Consider the following 19,356-nt stretch of genomic DNA (forward strand, 5'->3'; position numbering starts at 1 on the left):
CTGCTTCGAAAAGAAGAAGAAGTTCCGCCCAGCAGCTGAAGGGTGGAGTCAAAGTTAGTAGGGGAGAACCAGGAAAAATTGGGCTATCGCGCTATTCATAAATGATTTAGTAAATAAAGAATTAAACCTTTGAACTTCATATGGACCAGGATAACATTGATGGTTTTGACGACTTTGATGACCAAGAGCTGGACAATCAGCTGGTAGCTCTAACAGGGCCTCCTCCTGACAAGGATATGATGTTGCAGGGAGAGAATAGCATTCTTAGATCCAAGATTGAAAGCATCAACCGAACTCATGATAAAGAGATCAAAGGAATACATGATCGTTTCCAGCAAGCTTTGAAGAAACAGGAAACGAACATGGGTGCATTAAATGAACAAATTGAATCTCTGAAGAACGACATTGTTCGGTTAGAGGATGAAAAGAAGTTCCTCAAGAATGAAAAACAAAGCCTGCATCAAGAGTACCTAAATTCCAAGAAAAGAAAGATATCCTCAACACAATCTGTTGATAACACTACTGATTTATCAAGTTCACAGATAGGCAACCCCTCAACTACGATCATTCACTATCTACCGGTTCTTCCAAATGAAAAGTCGTTGTTCTTGGAACACGTTACGAATCTTTCCATATCTGGTTTAAATTATTGCACATTGGACATATTGGAGAAATTCTCCCACATTGCACCCCAAAAAACTTTAAAAGATTTTATCTTGGGAAGCCTAATCAATTGTAATCTGGAAAGGTTAGACGAGCTGGTTTCGTTCTATTTGCAACTGTTATTAGATGTGTTAAACACCCAGGATGAACCAATAGTGATAAGCTTAATTCTTTCTCTCATCAATTCAGGAATAAGCTACAGACCAGCCGCTCTGAAAGGTCAGTTGGACATTGTAGAGCAAGTGTGTGACAAGATCTTACACTATATTGGTGTTTTCAAAAAGTATACGAAGTTAGTCGAATTGTTTGAACCAGTTTATACCAATTTGCAAGATGAGTATTTGAAGAAACTGGCAGTGGTCTATGCTATGGACACATTAGTTACAATCAGCAGAGTGTTTGAATTTCATGGATTGGAAAAAGATATTATTGAACGATTGGATCGATTCCCAGTATCCACACAGACTCCAGTTAAATTGTTGATTAATTACCTCGATATACTTGAATCGATTTCTTCTGAAGCTCGGCTAGGGACCTACCTGGTCCCATTTGTTAGACTACTAAATGTCCAGATGGATTCCATCAAATCTTACAACATGTATGGTTTGAATGATCAACTGGGAAACAATAATGATGTACAACTTTTGAAAACCATTCTCTTCGGGCTTCCTCAAGCTCTATCGCCAATTTCTCTGTCAACTTTTGAACAATTAACCAACTATGATTCAGATGGCCAATTTATTTCTAGGTTCAATATGAACGTACTTCAATTCAAATTGAAAGCATTAAAACTAATGCAGAAGGCACAATTCCAGCTGCAAAGCAACGACATAATACCGGAGCTATGCAAATTGATTGGAATTCAACAGAATTACATAACCAGGTTTCCTAGATGCCACAGCAACCACTTACGCTTGAAGCTAATCAATGTCATGATAGAAACCATTCACACCAGAGTTTACGATCAAACTAGCAACCTTCCAGACGCTATCAGCACTTTACCCAGTGAGGTCCTAGCAGACCTTATAGTGGTGCTAGCTAAGATTACGTTTAGTAAGATACCTAACTTGCACACTTCATTCTGTGAGTTTGGTCACGATTTAAGGTTGAAGAAACGTAACCGAGTACCATTAATTCAAGATTTTAAAGAAACAAATCCGACACAGTTATACTACCTGGAAATAGAAACCAGCAACGGATTAGAAGTCCCCTACGACGACAAGACGATCGAACTCAGCAAAGACATCCTAGGTAAATATGTGACCAGTGAAGATGCAGACGAGCTGTACGACAGCATTCTAAACCCTTCATTCAGGCCAGGACAGGACCACGTGTAAGGAGATGTGTAATAAGTAACTAATAGTTTCTCAAATTATGATTCATGTACAATATTAGAATACTTAGTTCTTAGACTCAGAGGTCAAACCGTTGTTGAATCTTCTTGACATGTGCTTCAAGTATTGCATACGACCAGTACCAGTAGTTCTTCTTCTCTTAGCCTTAGCACCCCAGTTGTAAGATCTCATCTTGGCGGCTGGGTAACCACAGGAAGAACAAGTCTTCTTCTGGATGTGGAAAGAACGGCGACCACATCTTCTGCAGAGGGTGTGTGACTTGTTGTTTTTCTTACCAAAGGATGGAGTACCTTCTATAGTTGGGTGTTAGTATTGTGATTCTTCGAAGGTTTGCTTGTAAGTTGCCTGGTATATTTCTTCAAACAGGAAGTCGTGGAACCAGCTCTTTAGAGGTCAACCATCAACGATCCGTATTTTAGCAATCCTGGACAACCTGGTCTTAGTCTACGTACTTGTCATATTGTCTGTTTCTTATGAAGATGTGTTTAGGTAGGAAGAATGGATTTGAGGAAGTTGGCTAGGTCGAGATAATTTTTCACGACTGCGGCTATATTAGGAAAGAAGGTAAAAAAAAGCGTGTGATTCTCAGTAGGGTTTCCAGCCCTAGAAACAAATCGTAGCTTCTGATGTTTGGAACTCTTTGTATAAAAATTCGCGTAACAAGATGTCGGATGATCGCATCTTTTTGTTTGTTGTTGTGATGCTTACGTGAAGCGCGTTCTATTTCTTGTATACGCGTGCCCATAATAGAATATCTAGTAAAAAAAATCAGGTACTTACCAGCCACCTACACCACACATGTCGTACCAATTCCCTCCATCGTCTCCTGTCTTGGAAGACAAGGAGAATATTGATCCAAGACCAAAAGTGATAGAGACTGTGGAAGATGAATCGGTTCTTGATCATCTTCATGAGTTCTATCCCACTCCAAATCCTTCCTCTACCACGGGAAGGCACACTGAAATGAACGAGGCCATACCAAATAGTTTGGCTGAAGTTTCAAAAGTTGATCCAGAGGTCACTAAGCAAACTGCGCAAGAAGATGTCCATGAAAGTCTTGTTGAAGAGACCACACCAATCATTCGCATACCTGGCTCTGGTGAAGAGGTTTCAATTGGCCGATCTTCAAAAAATGACTTCAAGCTGTCTAATAATAAACAGATTTCAAGGTGCCATATCCAGTTATCATACGATAATAACACGGATGATCTTAAGGTACGAGTTCTTGGCCACAATGGTGTCAACGTAACCATCCCATATAAACTTGACGTGCAGTTTACAGAGGTCAACAATGAGTACAAACTAAGCAGATACATGATTCATGACAAATTCCTCACCAATTTCAACATGTTTAAGGATGAAACGATTGTGTTCCCTTACCATGAAGGTGTTATTTTTGACATTAAGGGGGAAGTGATGAAGGTGATAGTTGACGGAGCTCGTAAGAGAAAAGCTGAGAAACCACCGCAAACATCGTCAATATCAGACCGTTCATCCATCCCACAAACAAAAAGTCGAGCAGCTTCCCCTGCAACTCCGGCTAGGAAAACCAAGCGAGCAACCAGAGACGATAATGACCAACTTTTAATGGCCCATCTCACTGACGAAGAGATTGACGGATTCTTACAGCACGTGACAGAAGACGATCTTCACGAGATATGTAAGATTTTGATTAACCATCTAGCATTCTCTAGATTACAGTCAACACCACTCAGGGATTTGCAGAAAGTGTCTCAAAGGACGCAGGTTCTCACCAAGCGACAATTGCGGGTGATTTTGATCAAAAAGATTCCGTGCATCGGTGTGATCTACAGATCTGGTAAAGATGCTGCAGGTGAGCTATTGGACGAAGAGTACTACTACGATGTTGATAAGGATGATGACAGTGGTCGGGTTTCCTTAGTGAACAACTTAAAAGGAAATTCCAGCATTCGTAACTGTAGAAAGCAGCACAAACAGTATTACTGGAAGAAGCCCACTCTAAAAAAATAATGTACCTACGCGCTTTCCTATATATCTAAGTTGCTTATAATATCCTAAGTTCTATATTTAATTTCATAATTGCTATGCTATAAGCTTTTAGGCTATTTTGTTAGACCTTCTAGAGAAGACTCGTATAAAGGTGTGGGGGAGAGAGAGAAGTGAAAAAGCAAAAGGAAAGGAAATCTAGAAACATTGATGCTGGTTTGATGAGTTATAATAAAGATATCTGGGAAAATTGTCAGACTGAGGTGTCTGGACCTGTAGTGAATGACGATGGAGTTTCTGATCAGTGGTCTCATTGGGAGAGGGAATTCTACTTTCAGAATTTGAATAGAGCTGAAGCATATTCAGGGATTGGGGAGGTGGCAGCACATGAAGAGAACACCAGCAAGAAGAATGGTGATTTAAGCAACAGTTGGATCGATCCTTTCCCTAGTAGAGGTAGAGGTATAAGCAATCCAATCCAGCAAAGATCATCTTGGAGCAGTTACTCCCATTATTATCCTCAAACGTCTACTAGAAGAGTTAGCTCACAAAGTTTGGATGGAAACACAGAAATTGCGGCAACGGCCTTGGACAATGGGTTAGGCCTGCTGAGAAACCAAATAATTGCCTCTTCTCAACTTCATGATGAATACTGCAATGCCAGAAGTTATTTTGGAAACGCAGAGACTTGCGACCAAGTAACACAACGACTGAATATGCTACTGAAAGATCAAAGAGTGGTAGGACTATTGGATTTTTTGAAGAATAATAACGAAGATCTAAGGTTCCAAAGCAGAAACTTCTCGATGATAAGCTGTAAAAATGGTAGAGTAGATTTAATCTCCGTTGCAAAACATTCCAACTTGCGATTCGAAAAACATGACTTAGTGGTGATAGAAGGCGATAGAGGTAAGGACTTGGTGACGATAGTTGAACCAGTAGTTTCTCAAAACGTGGCAATTCTGTTTAACTATCTCAAAAAAAAACTTCATCTAAAGAGTTTAAAGTGTGGACAGCAAAGAATCCCCTCAGTTCAACCTGATTCTTCAGCAATTTCCAAGAAACCAACTATGATCAACGAAGATGAGAATTTTGTCACCTTGCCAAACAAACAGGTGCTTAGATTCGTGAAGCCTTCAGAAATACAGCTTTTGGTAGACAAATTCAATGATGAATTGACCGCTCATAAGCTATGCCTTCGATACGTAGCATCATTGAAACTTGATATTCAAGTTAAGAATGTTGAGTTTCAATTTGATCGGAAAAAGTTAATAATTTACTACTTCAGCGAACGTCGTTTGGATTTCCGTGGACTAATAAAGGAGCTTTTCAAAGTGTATAAGACACGAATTTGGTTATGTGCTATTCTTCCTATAGAAACGGATCATCGTGGAATAGCAAAGACTATTGTGAAAGATGAAATTCCCAAAGAATTGACATCCAAAGATGGATTCAAAACTCTTGCACCAACGGATTTTCATGGACGTATTTTTAACAATCTTATCTCAATGTTTGAAGTAGAATTGGATGGTTAAATGGATTGAAGAGGCCATTCTTTCCAGTCCAGGGGGAAGAAACAGAGTAAAAGAAAAGAAACGAACAGGAGGACAAAAAACTAAAATGGGATTGTATCGTGTTGGGCAGGTGAACTAAGGGGGTCACATTCAGCAAATTTAAATATTCGGTTTGAGCTGGTAAGAATAAAAATAGTAGGAATGATCTAGATTGTTTCTCCGACGGTGTAGGTCCTCTAGTTTGTTGGTGTCATCGCATAACCCCAACTCGCCTATAGATAGATCTCACCCCACCCATACTTCCGCAATACTTTTCGCTAATAACTAGGTTCTTGAGCGACTTGGACTCTTCTCAACTCATCGCATGTTCATCCCTGTATCAATCAAATATCCACTAGAATGGCTTTTGGTATTCGTTCTTCTCTTGACTGCCAAATTGATCGAGTGGTATAAGCCCCCTTTCATCAGGGCAGTCCAATTAACAGATCCCACCATTAATTTCCCTTTCATTGCCAAACAACAATACTCAGATCTTAAACTGTTTTCTGCCGCCGTATTCCTTCCTTTCTTCTGCATATGTGTATACAACTCAACGTGGCTGGCTTTAAACGGTTGGAGAAATGCAAAACAGTTCTACGTTTGGCACATGTCATTGCTTAGTTTCGGATTCGCTGTGGCTCTGAATGGTATAAGCACGGAATTCCTCAAGACGTTAATAGGAAAGCCAAGACCAGATTTTGTTGCTAGATGTGGTCCTGATAGAACACCAAAGGGAGCACTAACAGAAACGGCGATCATTGTTGACCCGTTAAGGGTCTGCACCCGTCCGTACGGAGACGCAGTATTTCTAGACGGATTCAAGTCTACGCCTTCTGGACACTCAAGTTTTGCCCTTTGTGGTCTAGTGTGGCTGACTTTATATGCATATGGTCAATCTAGAGTGTTACATGGTAGCTCCAAAGCCTCTCAGTTACTACTAACTCTTCCCCTATGGTTTGCTGTTCAAATTTGCATATCGAGAACTCAAGATTACAGACATCACTTCAAAGATATTCTCCTAGGAGGCCTTCTAGGAGGCTTAGTGGGTGCAGGCACGTACTATTGGTTCTTTCCATCTGTGACTTCGGAGAAATGCAATGAACCTAAGACGAGTGGGCCTCCGGTGGATTGGTGCAAGGAGCCTCAAAATATTGTATGAAGTTAAGTCGAAGCAAAAAAATAAAACGGCCGGCCCAATGTCTTCATTAAACTCACAGGACATAATGCACCACAATGCAATAGAGCGCAAGCCATCGTATACTCTGTTTTATGCCACGTTCAGTTGGCATTTTACCCTGCCAGTACTAAATAGATTTCATCCCTTCCGCGCGCGAAAACGCGTCAACTTTTTTTTTACCTAAAACAGGAATAGCACTTTAGTTCCAAATACCTTGAATTCCTGGGAAGCTCTTCTTACCCTCAACACAAACCAACTAAAGTTCGATCACTTAATGACTTCTATATCGTTTCATTCGAGACAACCATCGTTGGCATCCTCATTTGCACCTGCCAATGGATTAGGTATCCACAATGGAACTCCACCTATCAAGTCTCACCCTCAATACATCGGGCCTTGGAGACTGGGAAAGACTCTAGGTAGAGGTTCGACTGGAAGAGTTTTGCTTGCAACACATACATCCACCGGTCAGAAGGCTGCTGTCAAAGTGGTCAATAAATCAAATCTAAATGAAGAATCTCGTGAGCTCAATGAGAAAGGCTGTGACTCTGTTGGATTACCATATGGGATCGAAAGGGAGATTATCATCATGAAATTGCTAAACCACCAAAATGTGTTGAGACTATACGATGTATGGGAGACTTCAAAGGCTTTGTATTTGGTTTTGGAGTTTGTAGAAGGTGGAGAATTGTTTGATTTACTGGTCGAAAGTGGGCCATTGTTAGAGAAAGACGCTGTTAAGTTCTTCAGACAGATAATTGCAGGAGCTTCGTACTGTCACGCCCTAGGAATATGCCATAGAGACTTGAAACCTGAAAACTTACTACTTAATAAAGATCTGAGCATTAAGATTGCCGATTTTGGAATGGCCGCACTAGAAGCGAATGGCAGGCTGTTGGAAACTTCATGTGGTTCTCCCCATTATGCTTCCCCTGAAATCGTTAGTGGTTTGAAATACCAAGGTTCTGCCTCTGATGTTTGGTCATGTGGTGTCATTCTGTTCGCACTATTAACTGGAAGATTACCATTTGATGATGAAAATATTAGAAATCTATTACTTAAAGTTCAAAAAGGTGCTTTTGAAATGCCTTCAAGCTTGTCTCCAGAAGCCCAAAATCTTATTGCTCAGATGCTCAAATTAGCTCCTGAGGAAAGAATAAAGACTCAGGATATTCTCAAACATCCTTTATTATTGAAGTATCCGTGCACAGAGATGGAACAACATGCAATGGAAAGGTTGCCCTCTCCCGATTTGTCCATCAAACCTGTCAGCTGCAGAGAAGATATTGACGACAAGATCCTTCAGAATCTCACGATTCTGTGGCACGGTAGGCCAGCTGAACAAATCATTCAATCTTTACTAGTTGAAAATGAACAGAACCCAGAGAAAACTTTCTACTCTCTATTACTACACTACAGGCATGATCACCAGGATAAAGATCTTTCACAATCACTATCAATGGCCAACTCTATCAATAAAGTTATTCCATCTCCAAACAGCCAGCCAAGTTCAGCTTCTTTAAGCCGACTTAGTTCTTTGACTCCTATGAGGAAAGCTCCCTCCAAGCCTAATCAATTACCACCCCTTCCTGCTCTTCCAAAGCATGTTGCAGAGAAGAAGTCCTCTCATTCACCCAAGGCAAACAAGCGTTCGTCTATGATTTCGGTTACTTCAAAGAGATTATCAATGCTGTCACTCAACTCGAAAAGATCATCTCTTTTTTTCTCCAACACCTCATCCACAGGCAGTAGTTCTCCTATAAAGGGTAAGAAGGCTTCGAACTCTCCCAATAAAAGAAAGAGTGCTATGAAGAGAAACTCCATCACATCTCGCATCATATCAACATATGCTAAGCTAGCCTCAGAACCTCAATATGATTATATGGAAAGATCCACAAGACGGACCTCTTCCAATTTCGCAACTCTTTGTGAAAGAATTTTCAGTGGAGAAGATGTAGATTTCAACGAGTTTTTGCAGGAAGAAGAACTAGAGCTAAAGAGCCAAAAGAAATCCAGAAAGCGTCAATCTCTATTAAGTGCAAAACGACAATCAGTATTGGTGACCAAAGTTGAGAATGAAAATGGAGAGGTCTTATCCACTGATATCCAATATCAACCAGTGAGAGCAGTATCGAGTCCTCAAAAGAAGAGGGATTCCTACTTGTTAAATAAGGACGATATTGAGGACATCAAGCGACGTTCAATGTCATTGCAAGTCAATTCTAAGAGATCTAAAGACAAGCAGATCCCACCAAGACCCGTGTCGAGGCTTGATCCTAGATATCAAGTATATGAAAACTACAAACGTACCTCTCAGGATGCAGCTAAAGAATTAGAAGTGCCTGATAGTCAAGGGAAAAAAAAGGAAGAGACTGAGCCACAACAGGATCTCAAGAAATCCCTTCCTTCCATTCCACAGGTTTCCCAATCTCAGACTGCTCCAGAGTCGGATGATTATCTAAAGTCTTCTGACGCTTCTTTACATGTGGCAAACGAATTCTTGGATGAGATGAGGCAGTCAAGATTATTGACGAGCAAATTTGATTTAAACTCTATCATAAGCAAACAGGCTACCGAGAAAAATAAGAATTATAGAGAGTCTGCTGTGATAGATGGTGCTCAGACTAGGTTATCTGATATTAAGATCCCTCAGGTGACCAGAAAATCAAGACACTTCTCCAATTCGAACAAAAGATTAAGCGTGCTTTCCGTCTATTCTACGAAGTCCTCATACCGTGACTTAAACGCAAAGCTACAAGATAGACAGAACGTCACTTCATCCACATCTGCCTTCACCAATAAAAGATCTACTAGAAATAGTTTGATATTCAAGGAGGATGATGAAATCGACATGAGCATTGATATTTCCGCACAGAAAGCAAACAATGACTTTGATCAAACTTATGGGCAAGTTGTTGATAAAAACTTGGCAAGCACCGACATTAACGACCGTAGAGTTGAAGAACTAGAGAAAGAGGAAGAAAGAGATCAGATTGGAGAAATCATGGACAACAAACCCAACTTACATTATAAGCCTAGCAAAGATACTTTGATTTCACAGGACTCTAATAAAGATTACTATAAGAAACTATCATTACCAGATATCCCATCGTCTCCAGTCAAGAAGGAACTATCTTTTGAGATCCATGACGATACTCAGAAAGATAAATCAGGTGAACAGAAGCAACGAGCAACCAGCGAGAAAGTACAACCAATAAAGCAACACAAGGCCAATGATGGATCTATTACGAGGAATAAGTCGGAACCCACAAGGAGAGTTTTGAATGATGTCTCAAATGATGAAACCCTAGACATCCCTAAGCAGCGAAAGAAATCATCCTTCTTGAGGAAAATTTCCTTCGGTAGCAAGCAGGTTGAAGAATCGGGAGAGTCTCAATCTCAACAACGAAGGAGGTTCTCTGACTGGTTCAGATCTACATCCAATGGTGACACTCAGGAACTCAGCTTTATTAAAAGTAAATTGAAAAGGCCAGATATGTTCGAAGCACTGAATTCTTTATTAATCGGCTGGAAACAGTATGGAGTTAAAGACATCACATTGTCAAGATATGATTCAAAGATTATAGCTGCAGTATCCAAGCACAACTCTACGGGACTGAAGGCATGCAGGTTCCAGATTGTTATAAAGGAACTCATTGACAGAAGCAAGGGGGTGAGGTCCGAGTTGGTGATCAAGAAAGTGAAGGGTTCTTCCAAGACTCTAAAGCAAATCGTCTCTCAAATTGAAAAGGTTTTGGAACAGGAAAGTGTACTAGTAAAATAGAATAATAATAATGGACAAAAAATGTATACAAAAAGTTAAATTACGCAGTAAATGAAAGATATATATGCGGTAGCGGAGTAAGTCCCGCCCGCCCATCGGTTCTTTTGATGATTGATACTCTTTCTATAAGATGGTTTGCCAAATTTTACCCCATAAGGTTTTAGGAGGTTCCTCTTCCCATATTTCTTCATCAACCTTCCTCTTTTCTGAGTCGATGTCAACCTCATCGATAGGAATGAGCCATGGGTCATTCTTGTATAGGGAGAACTGTGAACCTATCCATAAGACGACGAACAAGATCAATGAAATATAAGCTGTGAAGAATTTAGTGGCAGTAAAATCAAAGAAGGCCTCGAATCCTTGGATGAACAAGATAACGAAAATGTTAATTGCAGCGTACCACGCAAACCATGGCATCCATTTTGCCTTGTAAGGCAACTCATCTCTAGATGAACCTCTTCTTCTTAAGATATGCATGAATCGGATGTGTGAGACAGAAATGAACATCCATGCAATAAGACCGGCCACAGCTGTGATATTGACAAGCCAGTCGAAAACGGTGGCACCATCCTCAGAAAGATTCAAGAAAGCCAAGAGTCCAAATATACCGGTGAATATAACCCCGACGTAAGGAGTTCCCCACTTGGTCACCCATAAGAAGCATTTTGGTGCGTTACCTGAATCACCCATGGAATATAGAATACGAGAACCAATGTAGATGTTAGAGTTACCTGCACTTATCACTGTCATTAGGATGACCGCATTGAAAATATCTGGTAAAACTTTGGTTCCTGAGTTTTGAATGGAAATTAAAAATGGAGATGATGAGATGAAATTTTCAGTTGAGTTTAATGCTGGATCATTGTACGGAACCAAAAGACCAATGAAGAACAGTGTCAAGAGGTAGAAAATCAGAATTCTGTAAATAACTTTGTTAATGGCTCTTGGAACTGCCCTTCTTGGGTTGGCAGCTTCACCAGCAGAGATACCAGTCAATTCGACACCTTGATATGTGAAAGCAGCGTTAATTAGAGAAGATAACCAACCAAGGAATCTACCAGTGTTAACGTTGGACACTAGGATACCTGGCCCCCAAGGGCCTGGGTTCCTCCAGTAACGGAAACCAACAGGACCTGTTTGACCAGCACCACAAACCATGATAAAGGCATAGAGAATGAAACCAATGATAGCAATAACTTTGATAGAAGCGATCCAAAACTCGAGTTCACCGTAGAAAGACACTGGGAACAAGTTGGTACCAATCAAAATGACAAAGAATATAGCTATCCAAGCACCGATAGGAACAGCATAAGTCCAATATTCGATAATCTGCCCAACGATGGACAATTCGATGGCAAATGTGATGGCCCAAGTGAACCAATAACACCAGTTGGTGGAGAATCCTAAAGCTTTTGACAGATAACGAGTATTGAAGGTACAAAATGAACCAGCAATTGGGGAGTGGGTTGCAAGTTCTCCCAGCGATTGGGTGACTGAGAAGGCCAATGTGGCCATGTAGATATAAGCAATTAGGGCATTAACTGGACCAGCATTTTTCAAAGGAGTAGAAATACCAATGAACAAACCAGTACCAATGGTTCCACCAAGGGCAATCATAGCAACATGTCTTTCCTCAAGCCCACGCTTGACTTTCTTAATCTCTCCTGTCTCTGAGAGGAAATTTGATGAGTGCTCCTCATCATAAACACCTGTGATGGTCGATTCTTTCTTCTCCATTTTAGGCTTCTAACACAATAGCTAAAGATTATTAGTGTAACAGAAGAGCAGTCTACAGCCTAGATATATTGGTCAAACCTTCAGACTTTTTTTATTTTTTTTTTCTAGAAATCAATTTGTGATTTCTTTTTATTTTTCTAGGCTTTGAAGATAAGAAAAAAATGCAGCAATGAAACAGAAGCATCTCTTGCGGTTTTTAAATGCTACGTCAAAACTGGTCATTCCAATCAGTTTTCTAGCCGATCAAGAAACACTGACAAAAGATAAACCCCACACACAGCCAGAGCCGACTCATCTCCTAAATCTTCGGTGAATATTCGCCATGATGGACAAAATTACAATAGTTTTCGGAGCGAACGCCGTCTACTGGTTTCTCCGGTCATGAGCCGCACGAACTCACCCCATTTTGGAAAGCCGTCCACCGAAACGGAGAGCCATAGCGAAGAAATTTTCTGTAAATGGAAGAGGGATTAACTGGTATGGTAGTGGATTTAACAGATGGCAGTAGATAGAGAAGTCAGATCCTGACATCACCGAGCTGGAAAAGGTGAGAAACAGAACCAAGGCAAAAAAGAAATGAGAAACACCACACATGATATGGTGGGAGAGCTGATAGGAGGAAAACCTACACTTCGACGTACTAAGAAAGGTCTCTACAAGAGTCTACCAAAAAAAGCAGCACGCACGGTGATGTGGAATTAGGAAAATGCAGATCCACCGATCTGGACGTTTTGGTCATCTTTGTTTGCAGCTCTTGGGCTCGGCAGCAACAAAGAGGAGATAGAGAAAGTACGAAGAACTGACAGCTGACAGAAGGCGCGATAGTAATGCGTCAGCCAATGCGCGATGACCTCTGTAAAGCCGATTTGGCAAATCAATAAGGCAACATGTCGGGTGTTGATGTCACTAACGGATGTCGTTCAAGATGTTCGATGGTGGATGGTAAAGTTTTGTATCTGGATGCTGGATGTGAGATGTGAGATGCGAGATGCAAGATGCGAGAGTTCACACTAGGGGTGACACCGATTCATCAAAATTGTGAACCCATTTCCCTGAATGTACGAAAACCATGCTGCAACGGTTTGGTCGTCATCTTGTCTCATATCCCCCATTACGCTTGCAGGTAGCCCATGTAGCTGCCCCACAGTCCTAAATCCTACCCAGATAACCGCGTATTCTACAAGTGCGACCTCAATTATCACTTCATTCATTAGACTTATAATATACACCGGCAATCAGCCATACCTTCGTACCCACTTATTCCTTGGATCTGAAAGCGAAACTAATAAAATCACCCAAAAAAGAGCTTTCGTATGCAACCTTCCTTTGGTTGGATTGTTGAGCGTTTCTGATCTCAGTCATAATTTGCTTCTCCTTCTCGGCACCAAAGAGGGCCTTGTCGACGGCTGTAGTAGATGGTTGCTTAGAGAACATCTTTGATTTATGATTGATTTGAGTGAAAGTGAGTTTGTTGTGTTGGCGATAGAGAAAGGGGGTCTCAACTGTTCTTATATGGTATTCTTGACTCATCGAACATTTCTTTTTTTCCCTCCTTTTATTGCACAAACTTGCGGGAATTCACCCCTCCTATCCTCGAAAAAAGGACAACCGGTTTCCCTATTCCGTAGGGAGGTACCCCCAATGAAATCCCAAAAATGCTGATAGTTTATGGGGTTCGTGTTTTGAATATCCCATTTCTCCTAACCTCAGCCATATTTCCGATCGTGAGGAACAATTATCCCAATCCGACTGGCTCTCCATCCCTAAAAAAGACGTTCCTAGACCGTGCAACTCCATTGGATGGGAACATCATCTACTAGACGACAAACTGCAATATCAGGAGAATTAGAGCCAGTCTTTCGATTAGCCGACCTGGGGTGAATCTTTGATAGCAATTATTTTTATTTTGCCCTCCCATGCACCTTTACTTCGCCCTACAACACATCCTGCCTCTTGAACTCTCAGATTAAGATTACGATTCGGGTTCCGCTACGGTATAATGGATATCCCCGCCAATATCTCGGAAATCTAGGACTAATTTCCAGACCCCCAATGATCACCCTCTGTTGACGTTATGTCCCTCCAGACTTTGATGAAAGCTCAATCCATCAACGTTAATTCTTTGCTAAAGTATATTTCATCACAGCCACCCCCTTCTTTCCGTGATCTCCTCTTCTTCACCCCCATAGGCTTCCGCTTCACCCTCTTTTGACTATTTCTCACTCTTTCGCACCCCAAATCGCGTGCTGTGCGTATAATCCATACTGGTATGCAATAATCAGCACACCCACTCAGCTCCAAACCAGGAAACAAACATACCCTCGATTTTTCACTCTGGCACCCGGCGAACGTCGCAAAAAAAAAAAGAGTGAAGTGATTTTTTTTTCTTCTTCTTTCATCAGCACTATATCCCAGAAATGCCTTTCCAAAAGATCCAGAAGACTGCTGCTTACCACTCTCGTTACCAGACTCCCTTCAGAAGAAGAAGAGAGGGTAAGACCGACTACTACCAAAGAAAGAGATTGGTCACTCAACACAAGAACAAGTACGGTTCTCCAAAGTACAGATTGGTCGTTAGATTTACCCACAAGGACATCATCTGCCAAATCATCTCTTCCACTTTGACTGGTGATGTTGTGTTCACCTCCGCTTACTCCCACGAGTTGCCAAGATACGGAATTGAGCACGGTCTGACCAACTGGTCCGCTGCCTACGCTACCGGTCTTTTGGTTGCCAGAAGAGCCTTGCAAAAACTCAAGTTGGACGAGACCTATAAGGGTGTTGAAGAGGTCGAGGGTGAGTTCGAGCTCACTGAGGCTGTTGAGGATGGCCCAAGACCATTCAAGGTTTTCTTGGATGTTGGTTTGCAAAGAACTACCACCGGTGCCAGGGTCTTTGGTGCTTTGAAGGGTGCCTCCGACGGTGGTTTGTACATTCCTCACTCTCCTAACAGATTCCCAGGTTGGGACATTGAAGGTGAAGAACTTGATGCTGAGTTATTGAGAAAGTACATCTTCGGTGGTCACGTCGCTGAGTACATGGAGGAGTTGGCTGACGACGATGAAGAGAAGTTCAGACAATTGTTCAAGGGATACTTGGCTGATGACATCGAGGCTGACGCTATTGAAGACATCTACTTGGCTGCTCACGAGGCTATCAGAGAGGACCCATCTTTCAAGCCAACTGAGAAGAAGTACACCAAGGAACAATATGCTGCTGTGTCCAAGAAGTACAGACAAGTTAAGCTTACCAAAGAGGAGAGACAAGCTAAGATCGCCGCCAAGATCGCTTCTTTCAAGGCTGAGAACTAAGCTCTATCTTTCTAATTTTTTCTTGTGTATTGAATCGTATAGTTAAATGACGAATCACATTTCATCCTGATCACGTTTCCACATTTTTGATTAGCTAATCGATTACGTAATCTTTGTTCTGAAAGGTAGTCCCCCACGCGCCTGGCCTGCGAGCGAGCATCCAAGTCTGTCTCTTATTGTCTTCTTTAGCCCATTGTCTTCCGAAATTTCGGATTTACTTTATAATTTTGCCTTTCTGACACACAATTGATATTTATAAGGCTTTTCATTCCCAACTGTGATAATTTTAACATTTGTGGATGTCTGAAACATCGCAGAATGGTGTTAGCAATGGAGATGTCGATTGGCTATTCCGTGGGAAACAGGGAAAGAAACTTGCTAAAAGAGCCACCGATATCAAATCTTCCGAGCTGGTAAAGAAGAGCCTTGGCTTGAATGATAAAGTTGAGAATTTTTCCATCCAGATTCCTGGAGTTTCTGCTTCAAAAGAACCCATGGCGGGTTTCACAAAGGTGGACTCTGAGCCCAAGTCGGCACCTAGAGGGATCATTAAAAGTAAGACCGACCTTACGTCTTCTAGACAGGAAGCACAGCATGATGGTAGTACCAGACGAAGATCGTTGTCTACCGGTACTGTTCAACAACTTCCTACTGAGCCCAGGAATATGCCTGTTCCTAACAGATCTACTAGTAGTGGAGGTGAAGGTTTATCCCGATGTTCTTCCACTGGTAAGAAGTCGTTATTTTCATCGCTATCATCAAAACTAAAAGCCGGGCAAACAGTCGGTAGCAATTCTACCAGTTCATTGGATAAAGGCATTTTTGGAAGACGAAAAAGAGGAGCCGAGAAGTCCGATAAATCTCCTTTGTCAACACCGTCCACTCCTTCAATTTCAACTTCACCAACGAGTGAGACCGGTTTAGCTCATTTAACACGGCTGGAAACCTCGGAAAAGCTCCCTAACGCTGGTGCTTTGTCCACAGTTTCATTGAAAAGAGTAACATTTGCTGTTCAAAAGCTGCAAGATGATCCACAACAGCAGATTCCTTCAAGAAAACCCAGAAGAGGAAATGTATTGGTTCCAAATGATCTTGTAGGAGGCATTCCAAAATTGAACATTGGAATCAGTCTGAGTACTGATGAACATTCGAAAGTTGACGAAAGAGAGCTGAAGCTCGCTGTTGAAAGTCGTGAAAAGGCTTGCAAAGAATCTGAAAAACATGCATTGGAAGCTCATCATTCTGCTCGGCAGCTTGCCAAAGAAACCGCTTCATATCTGAATAGCTCAAAAACATCCAAAGGATTTTCATCCCAACAAGATCCTAAAGTCCCATTTTCAGTGTCATCCCCTCCTACTCATGTGGCAATCGATAGTCCGATTCATCAACACGTAGATTACTTCCAAAAGCAGAAGAAGGAATCTGAGAAGAGTGAGGAACCAACTTTGGAACTGATATATACAAGATGTTGTCATTTGAGGGAAATCCTTCCTATCCCGGCGACTCTGAAACAGCTGGCCAATAAATCCGCTCCTTTACAAGTTCTGAAACTTTTAAATCCAAAGCCTACATTGATTGATGTTCTATCTTTTTCGGATTTTTTAGCCATAACCCCCATCACAACGGTCATATTGGACAATGTGTTTTTAACTCACCAGATGTTAAAAGTCATTCTTTCTAGTTTGGTCAACTCTCGATGGCTAGAAAAATTGTCTCTTCGAAATGTCCCGATTAACGAGGAAGGATGGCTCTTCTTATCCAAGTTTTTGATGAATAACAAATCCATAACCAAGCTTGATCTTTCGCAACAAAAAATCAAATCTGAACTTTCGAAAACACATAGCAGAAGTAAACGAAACTGGAAACTGTTAACAGATGCTCTTTCTGTTCGAGGTGGCATCTGTGAGCTCGTTATCAATGGATGTAACCTAACCTTTCCTGATTTTGATTATTTGTTGACGAACGGGGTGTCTTTATCGACCTTACGTTTGGGTGTCGCCAACGCCGGACTAAATCTAGAAAAAATGGATGTGCTATGTCGTTGGATTTCTCAACCTACTTCCACGTGCTGTGGAATTGATTTAGGTTTCAACGACTTTAGTACGTTGGAATTGGTACAACCATTGATTGATGTTTTCACTGCTAAAAAGGCTACAAAGCTAAACTTTCTATCCTTAAACTCCACAAATTTGACTCCTGAAATTGCGAATAGATTCATTGAATCATTAGTAAATGTGGAGTCATTACGATTTCTTGATCTAAGTGGAAATCCGAAGATCTTCCCCAAGGTGATTCCAACGTTAACTCAGTATCTTCCCAAGTACAAAAGCCTGCGTAGAGTTCATTTTGAATTAGCTGACCTAACTTCGGACGAAGTTATTGCCATTTCAAGCGCCTTCCCGGATTGCAAAGAATTGATTCATGTTTCGTTCTTGGGTAATCCTGAAGCTCATGATTATGCCACTATAGCCACCTTATACACAGCCATTAGAAGATCTAATATCCACACTTTGGACATTGAATTCGATCAAATTGAGGACGAGGAACTGACTTCTAAAATTGCTATCTATATGATGATTAACATGCAAAAGTCAATCAACAAGGATTTCAACCTCAAATTTGAAGATGACATATTCTTCGACGCTTCGATATTGACAAAAACTGCAGAAAAATTGTTGAACAAAGATGGCTCTTCTTCTGCAAGTGAGAAATCCTTATTAACCCAGGAATCTAAGATTGCTGGTTTCCTTCAATCAACAGAATACCTTCAAAAACAACTCCATTCTCGTATTGACGAACTTTTTGAAAAGAGACTACAGGGAAAAATATCGCTGGAAGACAAGGAAACGTTGCTACGATTATGTTTATTGGACAATTCTTTGGAGAAAGTGCTCAACCTATTGGATGAGAATAGAGCACTGGAAAAAATACCTTCTAATAGCAATGACCGATCTTCGGCTGCAAAGACAGACGCGGTTGCTTCAGCTGTTATTCAATCAGGTCCAATCCTTTCGCCGCACCTTCATTATGCAGAATCGAAAGAACCTGGTTACTTTAGCGCCACTCAGTCATTCGATGCTGAAGCACCTCATAATGTGGTTATTGACACTACTCAGGATGGCCTGAACGTTCCTGTAGATAGTAGCACTGGAAAACCAGTACTGATGAGAAGATCAAGCTCCTATTCCACCCAAGGAAAACTACAAGAGGAAGAGGAAGGTGAGTTCCATAAATGGGGATTCTTTGTGCAACAACAGAATGCCCAGCTGCCAACCTCAAATCCATTTGATGATGTGGCGAAGCTGAAACTGGAGGATAATAGTGCAATTGTAGACGAAGACAGTAAGAGTCAGTTACCTGAAGATGTATCAATCAAAACTCCAAACGGAAATGCTTGGGTGCCAATTTCAGGGAAGATTCCCTCCGGATCTCAGTTGAAGGCAGCCCTACTCAAACTTAAAGGTATTGAAAGTATTGACGAACTCATTGAGAGAATAAACAGTGAAAATCAAGAATTAGAGACGATTTATAAACTGGTTAGTAATGCTCAACGTGAACCACAACCAGAGTTATTATCACCCAGTGCATCCCAAAGTAACATAGCCAGCCAAAAAACAGCTTCTGCCAACATGATGGATTCACAAGAGTCTATGAATAAATCTGAAGTTGATGAATCCAGCTCAGCAGAACCACGTTTGAATCCTGAGGATGAGGAAGCTGTCGATAAGGCATACGATAAGTTATTAGAAGAGGTTGTCAGAGATCGTACCAAAACTAAATAGAAAGGTTTTTTTATCCATTGTATATA

The 19,356-nt window shown here is 41.2% G+C and overlaps 10 protein-coding genes across 10 annotated transcripts; 7 read left to right on the top strand and 3 right to left on the bottom strand.

The window, feature by feature from the left end:
* Positions 1–140: 140 nt before the first annotated feature.
* Positions 141–2,000, top strand: PAS_chr1-1_0336 (Hypothetical protein; the record flags this gene model as incomplete). The annotated part of the gene is made up of 1 exon (XM_002489949.1): positions 141–2,000. The coding sequence occupies one exon, from the start codon at positions 141–143 to the stop codon at positions 1,998–2,000; it is 1,860 nt and encodes a 619-aa protein (XP_002489994.1).
* Positions 2,001–2,063: 63 nt separating this feature from the next.
* On the bottom strand, positions 2,064–2,477 carry PAS_chr1-1_0337 (60S ribosomal protein L37; the record flags this gene model as incomplete). Its single annotated transcript, XM_002489950.1, has 2 exons — positions 2,064–2,311; positions 2,471–2,477. 2 exons carry the CDS (start codon positions 2,475–2,477, stop codon positions 2,064–2,066), a joined length of 255 nt encoding a protein of 84 aa, XP_002489995.1.
* Positions 2,478–2,816: 339 nt separating this feature from the next.
* PAS_chr1-1_0338 (Protein required for partitioning of the 2-micron plasmid) lies at positions 2,817–4,010 on the top strand (the record flags this gene model as incomplete). Its single annotated transcript, XM_002489951.1, has 1 exon — positions 2,817–4,010. One exon carries the CDS (start codon positions 2,817–2,819, stop codon positions 4,008–4,010), a length of 1,194 nt encoding a protein of 397 aa, XP_002489996.1.
* A 197-nt stretch (positions 4,011–4,207) lies between these two features.
* PAS_chr1-1_0339 (uncharacterized protein) lies at positions 4,208–5,521 on the top strand (the record flags this gene model as incomplete). The annotated part of the gene is made up of 1 exon (XM_002489952.1): positions 4,208–5,521. The coding sequence occupies one exon, from the start codon at positions 4,208–4,210 to the stop codon at positions 5,519–5,521; it is 1,314 nt and encodes a 437-aa protein (XP_002489997.1).
* Positions 5,522–5,864: 343 nt separating this feature from the next.
* Positions 5,865–6,698, top strand: PAS_chr1-1_0498 (uncharacterized protein; the record flags this gene model as incomplete). Its single annotated transcript, XM_002489953.1, has 1 exon — positions 5,865–6,698. One exon carries the CDS (start codon positions 5,865–5,867, stop codon positions 6,696–6,698), a length of 834 nt encoding a protein of 277 aa, XP_002489998.1.
* A 292-nt stretch (positions 6,699–6,990) lies between these two features.
* PAS_chr1-1_0340 (Protein kinase involved in bud growth and assembly of the septin ring) lies at positions 6,991–10,500 on the top strand (the record flags this gene model as incomplete). The annotated part of the gene is made up of 1 exon (XM_002489954.1): positions 6,991–10,500. The coding sequence occupies one exon, from the start codon at positions 6,991–6,993 to the stop codon at positions 10,498–10,500; it is 3,510 nt and encodes a 1,169-aa protein (XP_002489999.1).
* Positions 10,501–10,623: 123 nt separating this feature from the next.
* On the bottom strand, positions 10,624–12,237 carry PAS_chr1-1_0341 (Lysine permease; the record flags this gene model as incomplete). Its single annotated transcript, XM_002489955.1, has 1 exon — positions 10,624–12,237. One exon carries the CDS (start codon positions 12,235–12,237, stop codon positions 10,624–10,626), a length of 1,614 nt encoding a protein of 537 aa, XP_002490000.1.
* Positions 12,238–12,633: 396 nt separating this feature from the next.
* Positions 12,634–12,831, bottom strand: PAS_chr1-1_0342 (Hypothetical protein; the record flags this gene model as incomplete). The annotated part of the gene is made up of 1 exon (XM_002489956.1): positions 12,634–12,831. One exon carries the CDS (start codon positions 12,829–12,831, stop codon positions 12,634–12,636), a length of 198 nt encoding a protein of 65 aa, XP_002490001.1.
* A 1,823-nt stretch (positions 12,832–14,654) lies between these two features.
* Positions 14,655–15,548, top strand: PAS_chr1-1_0345 (60S ribosomal protein L5; the record flags this gene model as incomplete). The annotated part of the gene is made up of 1 exon (XM_002489957.1): positions 14,655–15,548. The coding sequence occupies one exon, from the start codon at positions 14,655–14,657 to the stop codon at positions 15,546–15,548; it is 894 nt and encodes a 297-aa protein (XP_002490002.1).
* A 299-nt stretch (positions 15,549–15,847) lies between these two features.
* PAS_chr1-1_0346 (Glc7-interacting protein whose overexpression relocalizes Glc7p from the nucleus) lies at positions 15,848–19,330 on the top strand (the record flags this gene model as incomplete). The annotated part of the gene is made up of 1 exon (XM_002489958.1): positions 15,848–19,330. The coding sequence occupies one exon, from the start codon at positions 15,848–15,850 to the stop codon at positions 19,328–19,330; it is 3,483 nt and encodes a 1,160-aa protein (XP_002490003.1).
* Positions 19,331–19,356: the final 26 nt, after the last annotated feature.

This window comes from Komagataella phaffii, chromosome 1 (assembly GCF_000027005.1).
Source record: "Komagataella phaffii GS115 chromosome 1, complete sequence".
NCBI lineage: Eukaryota > Fungi > Ascomycota > Pichiomycetes > Pichiales > Pichiaceae > Komagataella > Komagataella phaffii.